This window comes from Gracilinanus agilis, chromosome 1, assembly GCF_016433145.1.
Source record: "Gracilinanus agilis isolate LMUSP501 chromosome 1, AgileGrace, whole genome shotgun sequence".
Taxonomy (NCBI): domain Eukaryota; kingdom Metazoa; phylum Chordata; class Mammalia; order Didelphimorphia; family Didelphidae; genus Gracilinanus; species Gracilinanus agilis.
Window position 1 is genome coordinate 185,635,724 of NC_058130.1, and position 18,774 is coordinate 185,654,497.

Below are 18,774 nucleotides of genomic sequence, written 5' to 3' on the forward strand. Positions count from 1 at the left end.
TAAATTGGGGTTTATTTTTTGATAAATATAATTGATATAGGAAATGTACTCATTTCATTAACTTTAACTTCACAGTGAGAACCAAAATAGCTGAATCCCTCCCTACAAAGCAAGGAATCCCTTATTTTAAATATAAAATTTGAAAAAGAAAATGGAAATTAAAAAAATGTTCAGCAAAACATAACAATCTGTCAATCACATCTGGTTTAGTTGATATTCAGTACTATGTCTGCAAATAAGCTTCCCTTCCCCCTTGCCTTGTCTCTCTCTTCCTTTTCTCTCTGTCCCTAGGGTTTGTTGACCTACTGGGGAAAGGCAAAAGGCAGAGCCATTGAGGGGAGAAGAATGTATGGATTTCCATTTGTGGACAAATTGTTAGAACAGATTCTTCAAGCCTAATGAAGGCTTTTGGTACTTTCCTATGCTTGGGCTGTCTATCTCTCTAGTTTAGTTACAAGGTAAAATTCTTCCTTTTGCTTGTTTTGGAGTACTAATCCAATCTGGATCAGTGAAAGTGAACTTCACTTGATACCCTTGTTACATACAAATCATTCCTTACTGACCCCTCACCTTTGCTCCCTAGGGAAATGCAACACTCTGCTTTGTGTGATTTTCTATAACCAGTCTGACCCTGGAAGCCAGAAGTATTGGGGTCTCTGTGAATGGGATCAGTGTTTTCCTCAGTGTGTAGTGATGGCAGATCTGGGATGGAATCCTCTGCTAAAGAATGATTTCTAGTTATTCTGGACAGTGACAAGATGTTGTTATGCCTCCCTTGAAGCATTGCCTTTAAGGAGGAAGAGATTATATATAGCTTTTCAATAATGAAATTCAATTATCTTATCCTAATGGTTTTGAGGCCAAAGAAATATACAGTCAAAATAACACATCAGCAGATTATTCTTTTCTCAAATTTGTTAGAAGTATGTAGAAATAATAAAAGAAAGGATCCCACAGCTAGCAGATAGCCAGCTTACAGTCAGGAAAACCTGGAGGCAAGCCCTGCCTCTAACATGTACTGGCTGTGTAACCCTGGACAAACCACATATGACCTCTCCAGTGCTCTAGGCAGCTCACTAAGATTATAAATTGTGAAAGAGTTATGTATTCACAATGATGGAGTCTCCCTATGTAGGAAAGTTCCTTACATTCATGAAATCACAGGTCTAGAAAAAATAAAAATGTTATCTCTAAAGCATTATTATTGGAATCTTTGTTTCATATTCTTGGGATAGAAGGGTGTCGTTCATTGAGTTTTGTTCTCTTAAGCTATCAGCTGAATGCTATATGGAAAGAATGAAAGGATTCCTAACAGAAAACTGACAAAGGGAAGAAGATGGCTGATTGGAAATATCTAAGTAGCAAATGGAAAAGCTGATCCTAATATCTGGGAGAGGGAGAAATGATATGAAGAGCATATGAGATGAAGTCTTCTTGGATATATGCTATATCCATATTTGTTACATACAAATCATTATATTATGTTTTTTTATATATATATATATTAGGGACATTATAATGAAGATGGTGCACTTTCCACAATGGCAAGCAGAGATTGGATTTTAAGATAAATATGACTTGTGGTGTTACACAAGTTTTCTTTTTCAACCTTTGCATATTCTAATTCAGCATCATAGAAAAACTTAGATGGAAAATAAGAGGAAAAGAATGCTTTTTAGAGGTACAGACTCAAGACCATTCTATGATTTCTATTTCTTTTTCCTAGAGAAACTTTAAATTCCCTTGCTCATCATGATCACCATTGCTCTCTCTGCTTTGGGTACTACTGTGACTTTGTAGGCTTATATTAATTCTGCTCTCTTTTATGTGCTCTCTGGGACTCACAGTATAATTTAGATGCTGATGATTCTCTGCTTTGGTTTTCCTTTGCTCAACTTTTCAAAGGATCTCACCTTCTGAAGTTCAGGAGCTATACTGCAGGGCTAGGTTATATGTCAAACAGTGTAATAATGAGGTCTTTCAGGTACTATCATTAATTTAAAAAATGTTACAGGAGAGCCATATGCTATTACCTCCAAGGCCATCTAGTTCAATTCCCCAGCAGAGCAAAAATCTCTATTTTAATATCATCAGTGTATGGTTCTCCATCTTCTGCTTAGAAATTTCTAGTGAAAGAGAACTATTTCCCCAGTTTGTATGGCCCTCTAGTAGATAGCAAGTTTTTTCCTTATATAGGTGGTCTCAGGAGATGCTTCTTCCTCCAGTTCCAGAGGACAACTGCCCCCACAGGAAGTTCACTCACTTACTTAAAGAGATCATGTCTTTCATCACTTCCTGTGGTCCACCTCTAATTCAAATGGACAAATGGCAGTTTCTACATTGATTTGGACTGCCCAAAGGGCAGTCCCTTATTCTTGATTTGTTACTTATTGTCACGTGTGGGTAACTCGTCTCCCCTCCCCACTAAGGGAGGTGGGAGTGACATCATTAGCATGCCTGGGTTGAGTAGATTTTTGACTATTAATGGGATCTGGCTAATTCTATTTACACACAGGTCCTTTCGATTTATCTTTTGAGCTCAGGTAAAACAGATTTAACCTTTGCTTCACGTGAGGACCCTTCAACTAACTGAAGACAACTATCATGTCTATTCCAAATTTCTTCAATCAGACCAACAAGGAGGAAATTAAATTTAGCTAGCATTTGTTAATAATCCCTTACTATATGTTGATTGGTTGGTTAATTCACTGTTGTCTTTCATACTCGAAGAGGACCAAAATGGCATCACTGTGTAGGGGTCAATGTACAATATGTCCTAACTGACTGATCAGAGAAATACTAGTTTGGCAGACTGTACCACAGGTTGGGCACAAAGAGTCCATATGAACATTTGGGATGGAGATGTCTCTAAATTGTGTGTCTCATGTTTCCTTTGAGCTATTGCAATTCTGTTTTGCTCATAGGGTACAGTGCCTTCTTTGATGTAAGGCACTATGCTGAGAACTGCAGATACAAAAATGAAAAACCACCTAGTCTCTGCCATAAAAGAATTTATAACCTAAGAAGAAATGAAGCATGAAATGAACACAAATTAGTATGATTCAAGATAAATCATGATGGGAGAGATCAAACAGAAAGCTTTAGGAAAATTGTACGTGGAATGATCAACTTCAGCTGAGTAGATCAGGGAAAACTTTAAGGTTGGTGCTGAGCTGAGCTGACCTTGAAGGGATTGATTTGAGCAGGTTGGGATAAAGTTTAGAAATGCACCGAAGTAGAAAAGAACAGGACAAAGTTGAAGCTAGCACACTGTGTGCCATGAAGGGGAGCCAAGAAAAATAAGGTTGGAAAAGTACAATGGCATTAGATTGCAAAGGACTTTATATTCCAAACTCTAAGAAGTCTGTATTTTATCCTATAGATAACATCTCAGTGACAATGTTAAGTTGGTATTTTGAAACGAGAGATTAGAACTCAGGGGAGAGATCAGAGCATAATATATAAATTTTGGAAATCATCTGCATGGAAGTAATCATTAAGGCCTTGGAAATACATTATTTTGGAGAAAGGAAAAAGGTGCTAAAGAAGGAGAAGGCGGATGCATATGCTAAGGGAGCAAAAGGAGAAAGAATCAATGAGATTGAAAAAGAGATCTATCATACAGAGAAACCAGAGGAAACAGTTACTGATCGGTGTAAAAAGAAGAGAGTACACAGAATGGAAAGTGTGGTCAGCCATTTGAAATGATCAAGGAGTATGAGGACTGAGAAAAGCTGTTGGTTTTTTGTGATAAAGAGATCATTGTCAACCTTTTAGAAAGCGGTTGCAAATAGAGTATTAGGTAGGAAGCCTGATTGCAAGGGTTGAGGTTGATTGTTGTCCTTCATGCTTGAGGTGCACCAAAATAATATCACTATGGTGATGTTTTTTGACTCTTGGATAAATTGGATTTAAGTTCTTTAAGTTGAATGTCTTTAGGTCTCATAATATCAAAGCATTTCACTCTTTAAGATGACTCATGCCAGGGATATAACTGGGGACTGGCACTTCAAAAGCATGTGGACCTGGTTGAGGTTACAAATTTTTAGTGGACCCAGATAGTGCAGTTTGGTGACATTTTTGTTATTGTTCAGTGGTTTCTTGGCTGGGAGGAGTAAAGACAGCAGACCCTAGGAGTGACCCAGGGGCTAGAGATAAGCAGGCTGGTCCAGAGGAGGGGACCAAGGGGCAGATGATATCTGTGTAGAAATTGCTTACTATTGAGTCAAGGCTATAAAAGAAAAGGAGGAGAGAAGATAGAGATGATAACCTGAGAGTACGGGGAGATTTTAAAGGACTGGAAGACTGATCCCAGAGAATTTTGGAGGTCAAGGACTTGGAGGTGGAATAGGCATCCAGGTGACCTGCTAGATAAGCTCTGGGCCTGGAGTTAGAAAGATGTAAATTCAAATTCAGTCCCAGAGCTTAGTAGATGTGACACTGAGCAAGCAGTCTCTGCCAGCTTCAGATAAATGAGGATAATAATATTGACCTCCCAGCTTGGCAGGTGCTATATAACTCTGAGTTATTAAAATGAATATTTGAGTGAAACTTGAACTTCTGGTAATTGAGAAGACTATTCATCTCTGATTTACTGAAGGATGTGAGCAGAGGAGAACTGGGAGAGAAAGTCCATGAGCCACCAGCCATTGAACATTGAGGGTGCTAGTGTAAAATAATTGTATATTGTCTTCTCTGCCTTAGACTGTGAGGTTCTTGAGAGCATGAACTTTGACCATTCTTTCGTATCCCCAGAACTTAGCACAGTGCCTGACACATAGTAGGATTTTTATTTATTAAAACCTTTCCTTCTGTTTTAGAACAGATATTTAGTATTCGTTCTTCTAACTTAGGAAAAAACACAGAACTATTAAATAGTCAGAAAAACCAAATCTTTAATCAGGAGAGGGATAATGTTCAATATTTAGGCCTCCACAACAGAGTTAAGTGCCCCAAACCACACAGAACCAAAGGCTCTGGCACTCTGGCAACAGTATCCCTGGGAGAAATTACCAGGCTAGATGATGGAACTTATTGGGGAACTGGGGACTGGGGAGTATGATTGATTGGCTTTACAATGGCTACAAGGAAATGAGAAGTTCAAGACAGGATTATCAGGGAGAGGCTGATGCTTTATAATGGATACAAAAAGGAAAGATCCAGCCTAGGGCTGGGCTACCTGGGAAAGGATCCCAATGCTTTGGGGAGAAACTACCAGGACAAAAGGGCACTTAACATCTGATTAAGTCTGCTAGCCCCACCACTTAGTACTTCCGGGGTCTGAAACCTGTGAGTCTGAGACCTTCCTTCTGGTGAATCTTCATGTGACAAGGACAAACTTGGAAGTCTCCAGATCTTCAGTTGCTACAAACTCTAGATTTTTTCTAGATTCCAAGTTGACAGTTCCAAGACTGAAGAGTGGTAAGAGCTAGGCAATGGATCTTAAGTGACATATCCAGGGTCATATAGCCAGAAAATGTCTGAAGTTATCTTTTGAAGTCACATTTGAACCCAGGACCTCCTGTCTCTAGTCTTGGTTCTCTAATGACTGAGCCACCTTAGCTGCCCCAGTCACCTGTTCTTATCAGTAGTTTTTTGGGGGCTAAATTTGTTGGTAGCTGACATGTTTGCTATGCCTTTTAATGATGTTTGTTAATTTCCAAGGGTTCTTGTACAAAATGTTTATTTCTGTTGTACTTTCTATTGCAAAAAATAGTTTTGTGATTTCTAGGTAAGCCACTTGAACTTTTCTTTATTTTCTTCTCTTCGAGATAAAATTGGACAAAATTATTTCCAAGGCTACTTCTGTTAATATAATTCTGTGTTTGGGGCTTAAAGTTAGATCTAATTTATATTACGTTCTAAATTAACTTTGAGTTATGTCACGGTGATGCTTTCATATAGCTTGTCATCTTTTAAAGTCATGACTGATTTTGCAAATGGCATTCCATTTTGTTTTGCTTGGACTTGTGTAATCCTCGCATATTGTCACGTTTGATTGCTGTACTATGGAACGATTCTCATAACCCTGAAAGAACCTTATTTTTTTTTTTAATATGATAGGAGGGGTTGCTGGGTGAGGCTGGAATAATATGCTCATGAGTTATGATCATAATTGATAAACATATGTAGATGAGGTCAATACAGTATAAAAATGAAAGTTAGAGCAGACATTGTGGATGTGTTTCATTTTCTTGGAATCCAGCCCGATGGATAACTCCTAAACTCATTTCCTGACATCTTGGCAGGAGTCACTCAGCTGGTTGGTAAGGGAATCTCTAACCTGCTTTGTGGGGCTGCTGTTTGAGGTTAGGGAGCCTAAGGAAACAGTAGACTTGGGTACAAAGAGGAGTGTGTTTCTTTAAAAATTTCTGTGGACTGTTGCAGTTGACATAGTCCTTTCATCTATGGAAGCAGTAGCAAATACATCAAAGTAAGCCATCTTACCCTGTTAGAGACCAAATGGCATTTGTGCTTGGAATTGTCATTTTTGTCATCCTGTCTGGTTCAGTATGAGTGTTTATGTGGACTGGTAATTAAGATGCATTGTAATTAGTTTCCACAGATGGGGAGAAGGAATTAAAGCTTAACCACTGAGAGAAACATGATTCACTCTTAGCAGGAGCAATGCAATGCCAAATCTTTCTGTCTGAAAAGGGAGGCAACTAAGGGCTGTTTTACATAAGATTTTGGGAAGAGGGATCATTAAGAACACAGTTTACCAGATACACTTCAATCTCAGGAAAGTTTCTATTGTCCTCACTGTCTTATATTGTCTTTACTGTTTTTTGAAATATATTTTTGTAGAATGAGTTGTTTTTCCCTTGTGCAAAATTAGACTAATGATCTATAATGTTAATTATGCCACTCAGGTATATCTTTAAGATGGATTGTATAGCTCTTTTAAAACTCTTATCACTCCTTCGGAAAATATGTCAAATCTAAGAGTTAAGGAATGTTAAAAAAAATCTAAAATTATTATTGTTTTTTATTTTGATTGATATTTTCTCTATTTGAAGATAGCAAGTCAATTGGTTGATCAGTAAACATTTATTAAATGACTATGATGTGCCAAGCTAAGCTTGTGCAAGGCACTGGAGTTACAAAGAAAGGTAAATAAGGGTCCTGTTCTTAAGGTGTTCAGAGTCTAATGGGGAGATAACTGTGTACAAATGGAAGCAAGTATGTATAAACAAGTATGTAAGGGGAAAATTTGAAACAATCACCAGAAGGAATGCACTAGAATTAAGGGGATCAGGAAATGCTTTTTGAGGAAAGGTGAATTTTAGCTGGGGCTTGAAGGAAGCCAGGGAAACAATGAAACAGAGATGAAGAGGCATTCCAGGTATAGGAGACAGTCAGTAAAACTGAGAGCTTAGGAGGATAGAAGAAAAACAGACATGGGCTTGAGTCATTGCTCTTTGGTTACTTTTCCCCTTATTTCAGGAGTCACTTATTCTTTCTGAGTTTCTGTTTAGTTTTGCATAATTTGGAAATGAGAATACTAGGTTCAACAAGCTGTTTTTGTAAGGATCAAATGAGATAGATTTAAAAAAAATTTATATAGTATTAGTGTGTCATTGTGTCATTATTAGTTTTGCTTTAAAATATTTTCAAAGTTGTATATTCAATTTGTGTGGAATTTATTATCTGGTGGTGATGTATTAATGGGTACAACTGTGAAAATATTCAAATTTATTTATCCTTTAGTACTTTTTACTATGAGAAAAGAACATTTCTCTCTCTCTCTCTCTCTCTCTCTCTCTCTCTCTCTCTCTCTCTCTCCCTCTCCCTCTCCCTCTCCCTCTCCCTCTCCCTCCCTTCCTCCCTTCCTCCCTTCCTCCCTTCCTTCTTCCTTCTTCCTTTCTTCCTTCCTCACAGATATTTTTCTAATGAGGATTCCTAAAGGCTTCTGTTGCTACTTGTTTTACAAACCAAAGGGATCCATTCTAATTTTTCCTCAGCAATCCAATGACTCTTACTTCATACTAATAATCACCCCCTGCCCCAGGAGCTTCATTGGCTCCCTATTACCTCTAGAATAAAATATAAACTCCTTCATTTGGCATCCTAAATCTCTTCATAACCATATGGCCCTTTCTATCAACCTTTCCAGACTTTTCACTTTGCTCCTATTCATATACTTTATGTATAGCTACACTGATCTGCTTGCTGTTCCTCAAAACAATTTTTCAGTATCCATCACCTTGTCTTTGTCCTGACTCTGCCCCCATTCAAGGAATCCTTTGCCTCCTTATTTCTTTCTTTTGGTTTCTCTTGCTTCTTTAAATATTCAACTCATCTTACCTTCTGCAAAAAATCTTGGTATGACCATGCCATTTCTGTATTCCATAAATCCCGGTGGCTTCCTATTACTTTCTTTCTTTTAAAGCCCTTTATAACCTAAACTTAGACCGTTTCTCAGTGACACTCACCTCCTTGCTGTTCTTTGCACAAAACAGACATTGCATCTCTTGACACTTAACTTTTCCACTCACTGTCTCAGATTCCTGGAATATTCTTTTCCTCACCTATACCTTCTGGCTCTTCTTAAGTTTGAACTCAGATCCTACCTTCTGTATATAGGGAGCTTTTCCTGGTTCACCACAAGGCTAGTTAGTGCCTTCCTTTTGAGATTATCTCCATTTAATCTGTACATGTCTTTTTTTTTTTTTTTAAACCCTTACCTTCTGCCTTAGAATCAATACTCTCTTAGTGCCAAGGCAAAAGAACAGTAAGGGCCAGGCAATGAGAGTAAAGAAAGGGTCATACAGCTAGGAAGTATCTGAGGTCAGCTTTGAATCCAGGACCTACTGTCTCTAGGCCTGGCTCTCAATCCACTGAATCACCTAACATACTTTTTATTTATATAGTTGTTTGCATGTTGTCTTTCATATTAGAATGTGAGCTCTTTGAGGGCATCAACTATTTTTTACCTTTCTTTGTACTTTTCTTCCTGCTTAGAACAGCACACAGGTACACATACATAGGTAACACACAGCCACAGACACACACACACAAACACACACAGTGTTTAGTGAATGCTCCTTAACTTGATATGATGTTATGTTTAAAACTGTCTTGGTTTTTGTACTCTTGAATTTACTCATTTCTTTGCAATTAAAAGTATGACAAAGGCTTTTTTTGGTCATCATTATGGGTCCTTTAGAGACATAGTTAATCGTTGTTTGATCAGTATTCTTCCTTTAAATATGTTTGACTTCATAGTGTTTTGCCTCTATATATATTGTTCTGGTTCTGTTCACTCTGTATTAGTTCATACTAACCAAGATTCTATGAAATTGTGTCTTTAGTTATGTCTATTCATATACCGCAATCTACTCATTTATTTCCCAATTTTCTAAGAGTTCCTCTGTCACCCCATCTTTCAACTAATAAGCATTTTCTCCTCTATTCCATTTCCTCTTTCCCACACTGAAAAAAAAAAAGACCAAAAACAGAATTCCTGTAACAGAAATGCTGTTAGGTAAAACAAATTTATGCATTGGCTAAAGGAACTCAGATATGCAAAACTCCGAATATTATTCTGGTTATTTAGACTGCTAGCCCTCTATCAGTAGGTGGTTAGCATTCTTTATCAATGAGCTTCTGGAATCATGTTTGGCTGTTGCATTGATTATAGACTGGTATTGGTTCCAAGGCAGAAGAGTGGTAAGGGCTAGGCAATGGGGGTCAAGTGACTTGTCCAGGGTCACGATAATTTATATTGATGTCAAATATTTTATGTTTTTTTCATTGTTTGGTTTTACTTGGGTCATTCAGAACTGTGAATCTTCAGGACCCTCTCTAGCTTCATCTGAGAAGCCTCAAATCTGAGCCTTCTGGGTCTGAGCTCTGTATAATGCTGGGCTAATTAATTCTGCTCTCTGTTACTGCTCAACTACTACAGAGGCCTTCAAGGTCTCAATACTAGGTTTTGTTTTTTTTCTAGGACAGCCCTCCACCTTTGTTGCCTTCCAACACAGAACCTTGTAGGCTATACTTGACCTATTGCCTACATATGAGTATATATAGCACACACACACACACACATATATATATATACCTATATACATATATATAGGTATATATGCATTCATATACCTACTCTTTCAAGAGATGTGGAGATTAAAGATTTAAGAGATTAAATTACTTGCCTAAGGCTGTGTTATCAAATAACTGGCAGAACTGTTACTTTTTTTATACACACACACAGACACATATTGCACTGGCACTTGTTGCATCTGTGATTCTCCTGGTGCTGACTTTGCTGGCACAGCCCTCTCTTTTATTTCTCTTGGACTTCTGGCTGACTTTTTTTGGTATTCTGGGGTGGAATATGTGACTTGTTATAGTTTTTCATTAGATTTCTAGATCTTTACTTGGTCTGCTGCTTTACCTCAGGGTTTTTCTGAAGTAGGTATGGAGGAACTAGGTAGCCTACCTTCATTTCAGGCAGTCATTCTGGTAGGACATTTGAGAAACTCCCTTTTGAAAATAATGGATTAGCATTTTCTTTCTTTTTAAAAAAATGTTTACATTTTGTCTTAGAATCAATATTAAGTATTGGTCCCAAGGCAGGAGAATGGTAGGGATTAGGTGGAGTTAAGTGAGTTGCTGAGGGTCACACAGCTAGGAAGTAAGAGGCCAGATTTGAACCCATCACCTCCCATCTATAGACCTGGCCCTCTATTCACTTTATCTAGTTACCCCAAGTTAGCATTTTCTAGAGAGTTTTTTTTTTCAAAATTTCACTTTTTATAGCAATTTTTTCATGTTTTAGGTTGAAACTAAATAATTACCCAAAGGTTCTTAATTACTTCCTATTATAGCATGACTAGATGAATGAAAAAGCTTTAATAAGCACTTACTATGTGACTGGTAATTTGCTAGGTGTTGTGAATAAGGCTAGAGACTAGAAACTGATTTCATTGATTTAGAGAAAGAAGGGGTGTGGAAACTCAGTCCCTCTAACAATGCAAGTCAGCACCAAAGCCACCATAAGGCTGTGTTTTGCCCAGGATCACACTAGTATTTGGGGATAGAGAAGGTGATATTGAACTCTATTTCTACAGGCCAACCTGGAATACAGATAAGGAAGAGAGTTTTTGTCTTTGAGAAGCTTAACCTTATAATAAGGGAAGACAATACACATAAGGGAGTTTTGGAGATTAGGAAAGTCAGAGAAATACAGAGGACAATTCATTGACTTGTTTTCTTTCCAGAGAGGGCAAGAGGTAGTTGATGGTGGCATGGCATAGCATAAAGAAAGGTAGAGATTAGCTGCAAGATGAGTTTGGGTAAAGCTAGTTATGGTGAATGCTGATCAATAGAAAGCTTATTGTTTTAGACAATACTCAGTTTCTTACACAACCAGTTTATAAAAGGTTACATTTTAACTTTTTGTAGCTATAATTTCCCACCCTTCCTCCACCCCTCAATTCACTAAAAGTCAAAGGTATTATGTTGTTTTGCCAGTATTTTGCTGAATAGATCGACTAGGAAACTATTGTTGCTCAAGGAAAAAAAATTAGGCCCCTTCTATGTTACATTTACATCCTTTTCCTCATTCAGTATTGTTTGGTTACAGTTCATCAGTGCCTTTCAGTTGTAAATACAATCCAAATTTCAATTAATCTTACATATTTTTCTTACCTTCCTCATGTGAAAATGGATTTCATATTGCTCTGACAATGAGTGCACAGAAAATACTAGCAAGAGAAATATAAATTTATTCAAATATTATACAGATACAACATGTAAAACCATATAGCCATGCTAAAAATAGCAGATGATTCTCCAATGTTTGTTGGGCTATGGGTTTACATTCTACCTACTCCATTATGATACATAATTGGGAGGAATTGATTTTCTCCTTCCATAGCTTTGTTTTTTCTTCTGGTGTGTGATTTTCCTATTTTTCTAAAGATAGATCTTCTTTTCCTTTTTCTAGGTGCAAAGCACTCTATCAGCATGACTGGTATTTGATCAGTAACACCAGGACTTGGACTCACAGTTCAGCAGTGTTGAAGAGGAGACCTTTCTGTGCATCTCCTTAGCTACCATGGCTGCTCCCTCTGCTGTGGTGCCCTTCTCGGTGGTGTCACAGCCACAAGTGATTGAGGTAAGAAACATAAACCAAGATTTGACTAGGAAAGAATTTATCAGTCATTGCTGAACATTTGGATAGGATTCCTGAAAACATGTAACACTTTACTGGCTTAAAAAAAATCAAGCAAAAACTCATAAAATCTTCATGTGAGATATATTTAGATTTCTTCCTTTAAAAATAGTTCTTTACAAAAGAGATGCATTTAGGTCCAATAACCAAAAAAAATAATGAATAAATCAGCTTTCTAAGGTAGAGCTGCATTTAATTATATTTCGAGAAGCTTTTCTTTTCTTTTTTTAAATAAGCTTTTACTGACATTTTGTGTTTTTTACATCACAACAATGTCTCGAGTATCCTTTTTTTTAGACACTTACCTTCTGTTTTTAGAATTGATACTAATTATTGGAGTGCCCAAGGTCACATAGCTAGGAAGTGTCTGAGGTTAGTTTTGAACCCCATTCAGCCTGGCTGCAGGTCTAGCTTTCTATCTACTATGCCAACTTACTACCCCATATCTCATGTATCCTTTGCCCCTTCCTCTCCCTGAGAATCATCCCATATAACAAATGGAATTTTTTTTGAAAGGGAGGGAAACACAAGTGCTTGATACATTGAAAAAGTCCTAAAACATAGATGGACCCTGCAACCTCCACAAAGTGGTAGATAGAAATGGTTTTTCATATTTTTTATATGAGTCCCAATGGGTCACTATAATTTTGTTTTGTTTACTTTTGATTTTTTAAGTGTGCCATTCTTTCTATTTGCAGTGTTGTAGTTACTTTGCATATTGTTTCATTGGCTCTGCATCAGTTCATATAGATCGTTCCATGATTCTCTGTATTCATCACATTACATTCTTTGTTTAGCCATTCTCCAATTGATCTGGTTTGTTTTGATTTTTGACTGTTACAAATTGTATAGTTATAAGTATTTTTGAATACATGAAGACTTTCTTATTGAAAGGGAAGTTTTGATTTTCAATGATCAGAGTGCTTGGCAAATACTTTAACCTCAAACTTATATTAGCTTACTTAGTTACTACTTGAAGGTAAGGGTCATTGTTATCTCTGTCTTGTATATTTGGGCTTCACTGGGATATATGAGGAATAAATGTGACCCTATTTCCTGGTCTTATATGTTCCTATTAAGCCAGTTCATCTGTTCACTGTACTTAGGGATTTCTTTTATTTTCTTTAATTGTTTTTCTTTTGCTCTTATAACAAATAAACCCTTTGACCAATAAACAATTATTTTTTGAAGTATACTGAAGTTATAGAAAGGTAATCAGTAATAATTCAGAGAGTATAGTTTGACCAAAGAAGTTTAATCCCATTTTTATTCAGATTCTTAGCATAGCCTGATTTTCCTTCTCAACGTTCTTTTTTCTTTTCTTTTTTTTTTTTAAACCCTTACCTTCCATCTTGGAATCAATACTGTGCATTGGTTCCAAAGCAGAAGAGTGGTAAGGGCTAGCCAACGGGGGTCAAGTGACTTGCCCAGGGTCACACAGCTGGGGAGTATCTGAGGCCATATTTGAACCCAGGACCTCTGCTCTCTAGGTTTGGCTCTCAATCTACTGAGCTACCCAGCTGCCCCATCCCCCCTTCTCTCTTAGTTTTTTTTTCATCTCTTTATCTATACAAATAGCTATATTTGTATAACTTAATTACTATTATTTTCATGGGGACCTGTACTTTCGTCAGTATAGGGAACTTGTATCTTAGAACCTTTTCCCATTGATACAGATAGACATTTCTTTGCCTGGGAGGAGCTTTGCCCAAGGATCACATGGTTGATATGTTTTTTTTTTAAACCCTTAACTTCTGTGTATTGACTTATAGGTGGAAGAGTGATAAGGGTGGGCAGTGGGGGTCAAGTGACTTGCCCAAGGTCACACAGCTGGGAAATGTCTGAGGCCGGATTTGAACCCAGGACCTCCCGTCTCTAGGCCTGACTCTCAATCCACTGAACTACCTAGCTGCCCCCAGTTGATATGTATTAAAAGCAGGACTTGAAGTCATGTTTTGCCATCTCCAGGTCTTGGCTTCTATCCAACATATTTTATTGCCTTTTAGTTATTTTTATTATATAAGAAAAAAACTCAAACCAAACAAATAAAATTAAATCTGAAGAAGACAGCCATGTTGGTAGTTGCTCTTAAAGTGAAAAATATGAGACTATGGGATGATAGGTTTAGAATTGAAAGGAACCTTCGAGGATATCTGGCTTAACCCTCTCATTTTACAGTTAAGGAAACTGAGGTTATCACTAATCACTAATAATCACTAATCACTAATAATAATCAAAGGAGAACTTGAATCTTATTTTTCCTGACTACAAATTCAGCATTGTAACTATTATTTGGTGTGACCTCAAATATTTCTAAGATATAAATGAATTGAAAACATTTTTTTTCTGCACAGAATTTTGTAGACCAGAGCTTTTTGGTTGGATTCTATAGAGCACAATTTTTTTTTCCTTAAAACTTTTTTTTGTTAAAACAGTAACAAGAGGCAGGAGAGACCCAGGAAAATGAGATTATGAGGTTTGCCCAGAGTCAAAAGCTAGGAAGTGTCTGAGGCCAGATTTGAACCCAGACCCTCCTGTCTCTAGGCCTGGCTTTCTATCTATTGTACCACCTAACTTCCCCTAGAGAGCACATTTTTTAAAAATGGCAATGAGGTGGGGGGATGACAACTTGATATATCATATGTTTACTATTATTTGTTTTCTCCATTTTCAGTAGAGGGAAATATGAGAACCTTTTGTAGTTTGAAATGTTACCTATAAATTCTAGGAATTCTTACTCAAAGCAGTGTGTATCAAATTGTTATTGTTATTTAACATTTTTAAAATGTGAGTTTCACATTTCAATCTGTTTGGTGCCAGAACTATATTATATGTAATTTTCTTTCTAGTAAAGGAATCTCTACCTCTTCAGCATTTAATTTACCTCTGGGGATTTGTTTTTCCCAGCCCTCCCCTCCCCTCGAGTTTTTTCTAGTATCTTCTTGTCCATGAAATAGCAAAAGAGATTTGATGCTTTTTATCAAAGCCCTGTGCAGCTATTACTCTGTCAGGGATATTTTGAAGTTTTTGTGAAATAAGATTAGCCAATCTTGATTGCAAAGGACATATGATTAAGTATGCTACATACATATTGATAGAAAGGCAGTAAGTAGATTAATATGAAGAATGTGTGGAACAGTGAAGTGGCTCAGTGGATAAGAGTATTGGCCCTGGAGTCAGAATGACCTGATTTCAAATTTGGCCTCAGACACTAGCTGTGTGACCCTGGGCATACACCCCAGGAACTTAACCTCTACCCTCCTCCACTGGTGAAGGAAATAGCAAACCACTCTAGTATCCTTGTCAAGAAAACCTCATGGACAGTATTGGTGTGTTGTGATCCATGAAGTCACGAAGATTCAGACAGTACTGAACAAGTCACAAATAAAAATTATGGCTGAAAGTTGAACATAATTACATTCAAATCCAGTAAAATGAATAATTGTGCATACATGATATTTTTCTTGCTAATGTTTGCACATCAGGGAAGGCAGTGCAGTTGAAAGGCATAAGGAGAAAAAGATAATATTTCCTTTCCATACTAGCATTCATTGCCAATGAATTCAGACAATAAGTTTTTGTTGTTTTAGAGAGATTTGAGGGAGAGTGCAAGAATCAGGAGATGGGCAGAACTAGCATAGCTGGGTAGTAATACAACATAACAACATTATAGTGGCCTGTGCTATTTTATTTTTAAAGATTAGTTTTTACTGAGATATTTTACTTCTTACATAAAAATAGTTATCCCGAATATCCTCCCTCCTCTCCCTTCCCTTCCCACATAACCATCCCATATGACAAATCATGCATTTTCTTCATAGCTTGGCTGAAAGCTTGTAGAGAAAAGAGGCAGTGTATTACATCTAGCACATAGTTGGTGCTCAATAAATATTTGTTTGGTGTTCAAAAATGCTTGACCACGCGTTCAGTAAATGATCACAGAAAAACTGATCCAAAGTCCTACATGTCTTTATTAATTACTTCTCAGAGGAAACAACTCCTTTTATGTACCAAGACTATGTTAGACACTGAGATATGAAACAAGATTTGATCTTTGTCCTTTCTCTCATGCCCAGCATAGATCACCAGAGCAGTCAGAACTTTGTTCTAAGGAATCTTTTCTGAAGGAATGGTTATCACTAGATTTTACTTTTAGGCTTTAGAAGAGTGTTAGATGTTTTTACATTTTATACATGTGACTTCTATTCACTCCCATATAATTCTCTTATCTATGAACATAGGTTTGCAATATCTCTTTGGATACAGTTCAAGTTTGGATTTAATTCCTGCTCTTTCTGAGATCATTAGAAACAGAACAAGGTGAAAATAGAAAAGTAGTGAGTAGAAACCATTAGCAATCTTCTCTGGTCCATGAGTGATCTGTAGGCTATGTTTATAGATTGTCCATTACTATAATCATAGTGCCAAGGGCATGTTCAAAGATATCTTAACAGAATCTTAGATAATTTAGACCAATGCAGGCCTATGAAATAGGATTTGTCTGCACAGGGTCAAACAACTATATCTCTCATAGTCTATGGCTTTTGTTTTTAACTTTAAATTTTTAAAGTTTTATTGATGTGCTTTGTTTTTATGTTACAAACATTTTTAGATTATCCCTTGTTGAAAAATCACTTGAAACAAAATAAAACAAGCAAATCTAACAATATAGCTCTCTCTTTGAAAGAGTGCATGCAGCTTTCTGCATCTGTGGCATTCCTCTCCTTACCCAACTTCTTGATCATTAAAATATTTTTTTAAATTATAATATCTTTTTTCTCTCATTCTATCTACCACCTATTGGGGAAAAAAAATTCTTGTGACATTATAGAGTCAAGCAAAATATTCCTTCATTATTTGCATTCAGAAATAGATTTTTTTTCATTCTGTGCTTAATCTGCACTTAATCTTTCAGTCAGGAGGTAGATAGTATATTTTCATTCATCCACTGAAAATCATGGATGGTCATCGAAGTAACATTATTTTTTTTACAGCTTCCAAAATTTATTGTTTGCCTTTAAAGTACTATTTTTGTATAATTTTTTCTTCTAATTCTCCTCATTTTATTCATCAGTTTATAAAAATGTCCTCAAAATAATCATTTTCTAAAAAATAATTTTAATATTAGAATGTAAATTGTTCTCTTCACTCTGCATCAGTTCATATAAATCTCTTTATGAAATCAATTTCCTCATTTCTTACTGCTTGATAGTATTCAATCACATTTATATACAACAATTTCTTGAGCTATTCCTTGGTTGACAAGTATCTTAGTAGTTTTTAACACTTTTTTGTCACCACAAAAATATGTATTTTTAAAAGGACCTCTTCCTATTTCTTTGGGCTCTTTTGGATATAGACTAAGCATTTAACATTTTTTCTAGATTGAAGGCCAGTATAGTTTTTAGTATTTACTTTCTGACATTTTGTAATTCATGTTCTCTCTTTCCCTTCCAACCCTTTTCCCTCCCCCAAAAGGCAGATAATATGATATGGCATATATATATATAATCATATAATACATATTTCTCTGTTTGTCATGTTGTAAACTTAAATGTTCAGTTCAGTCATATCTGTCTCTTCATGATCCCATGAACCATAGTTATTCCAGGCCTTTCTATCCTCCATTATTTCTCAAAACCTATCTAAGTTCATGTTCCATGATACTGTTCATCTCATCCTCTGCTATCCCCTTCTCCATTTGCCTTCAATCTTTCCCTGCATCAGGGTTTTTCCCAATGAGTCCTTATTTCCTTTCTTGATTAGCCAGTGCCTTCTTTCTCACTGTTAGTTAGCTAGAAGCTATATGGATTAGTGGCTAACTTGATAGTCTTGGAGTCAGAAACACATAGGTCCATGTCTCACCTTAGAAATACTAATGTTATGACCCTGAACAAGTTTCCTTTCCTTTTTGAACCTGAGTTTCCTTATCTTTAAAATGGAGTTAGATTTAATGACCTCTTGACTCTCAATCCAAAGATTTTTATGATCTCAATCATTAGATGCAAAATTAATGGAATTACTCAATATCACTAGAAAAAATAAAGAATAAATTATTTTTCTGGTAATGATCCATGGAAGGTGATGTTATTGAGGATTTTTTTATGCTTATAGTTTTTTTTATTATACTTCAGGCTGAACAAGCATGGACTCCCAGCAAACATGACGTTAAAAAGGACGGAAAATCATGTAACAGCAACAACAAAAAAAAGCTTTGTTTTTGTTTGGCTGGCTTATTTGTTACTTTGTATGTTTTTTAACAAAGAGCATTTTTTTTTTGGCCAAGGCCACCTAGTGCTAGATATAAATTAATTAATAAAAGTAAATAGCCTGAATTGTTCTAAACAGTCATAGAAAAGAAAGCATCCATTGTCCCCCTTCTCTGCTTGCAATTCACTTGCAAAAAGATACGCCTTATGCTTTGAAACTTAGCAGGCTTCACTGCCCTAATTTATACTCTTTCCTAGATTCTAAAGGGTTTCCACAATTCCCATGGTGAGAAAACCTTTTGGGTTTCTGAAAATTAGATTAAGTGAATTTGGTGGACTTTGACATTAGCTGCCCACATAAAAGTCCCTGAAATAGTAGTGGCA

The 18,774-nt window shown here is 36.5% G+C and overlaps 1 protein-coding gene across 1 annotated transcript in view; it reads left to right on the forward strand.

Moving 5' to 3' along the window:
- The window catches only part of LPAR1 (lysophosphatidic acid receptor 1), a 139,827-nt gene that overhangs the window by 38,138 nt on the left and 82,915 nt on the right, over positions 1-18,774 (forward strand). Inside the window, exon 2 of the mRNA XM_044659270.1 lies at positions 11,954-12,124. Coding sequence (XP_044515205.1) covers positions 12,065-12,124 — 60 coding nt within the window. The 5' untranslated portion in view covers positions 11,954-12,064. The remainder of the gene's footprint in view (positions 1-11,953; positions 12,125-18,774) is intronic.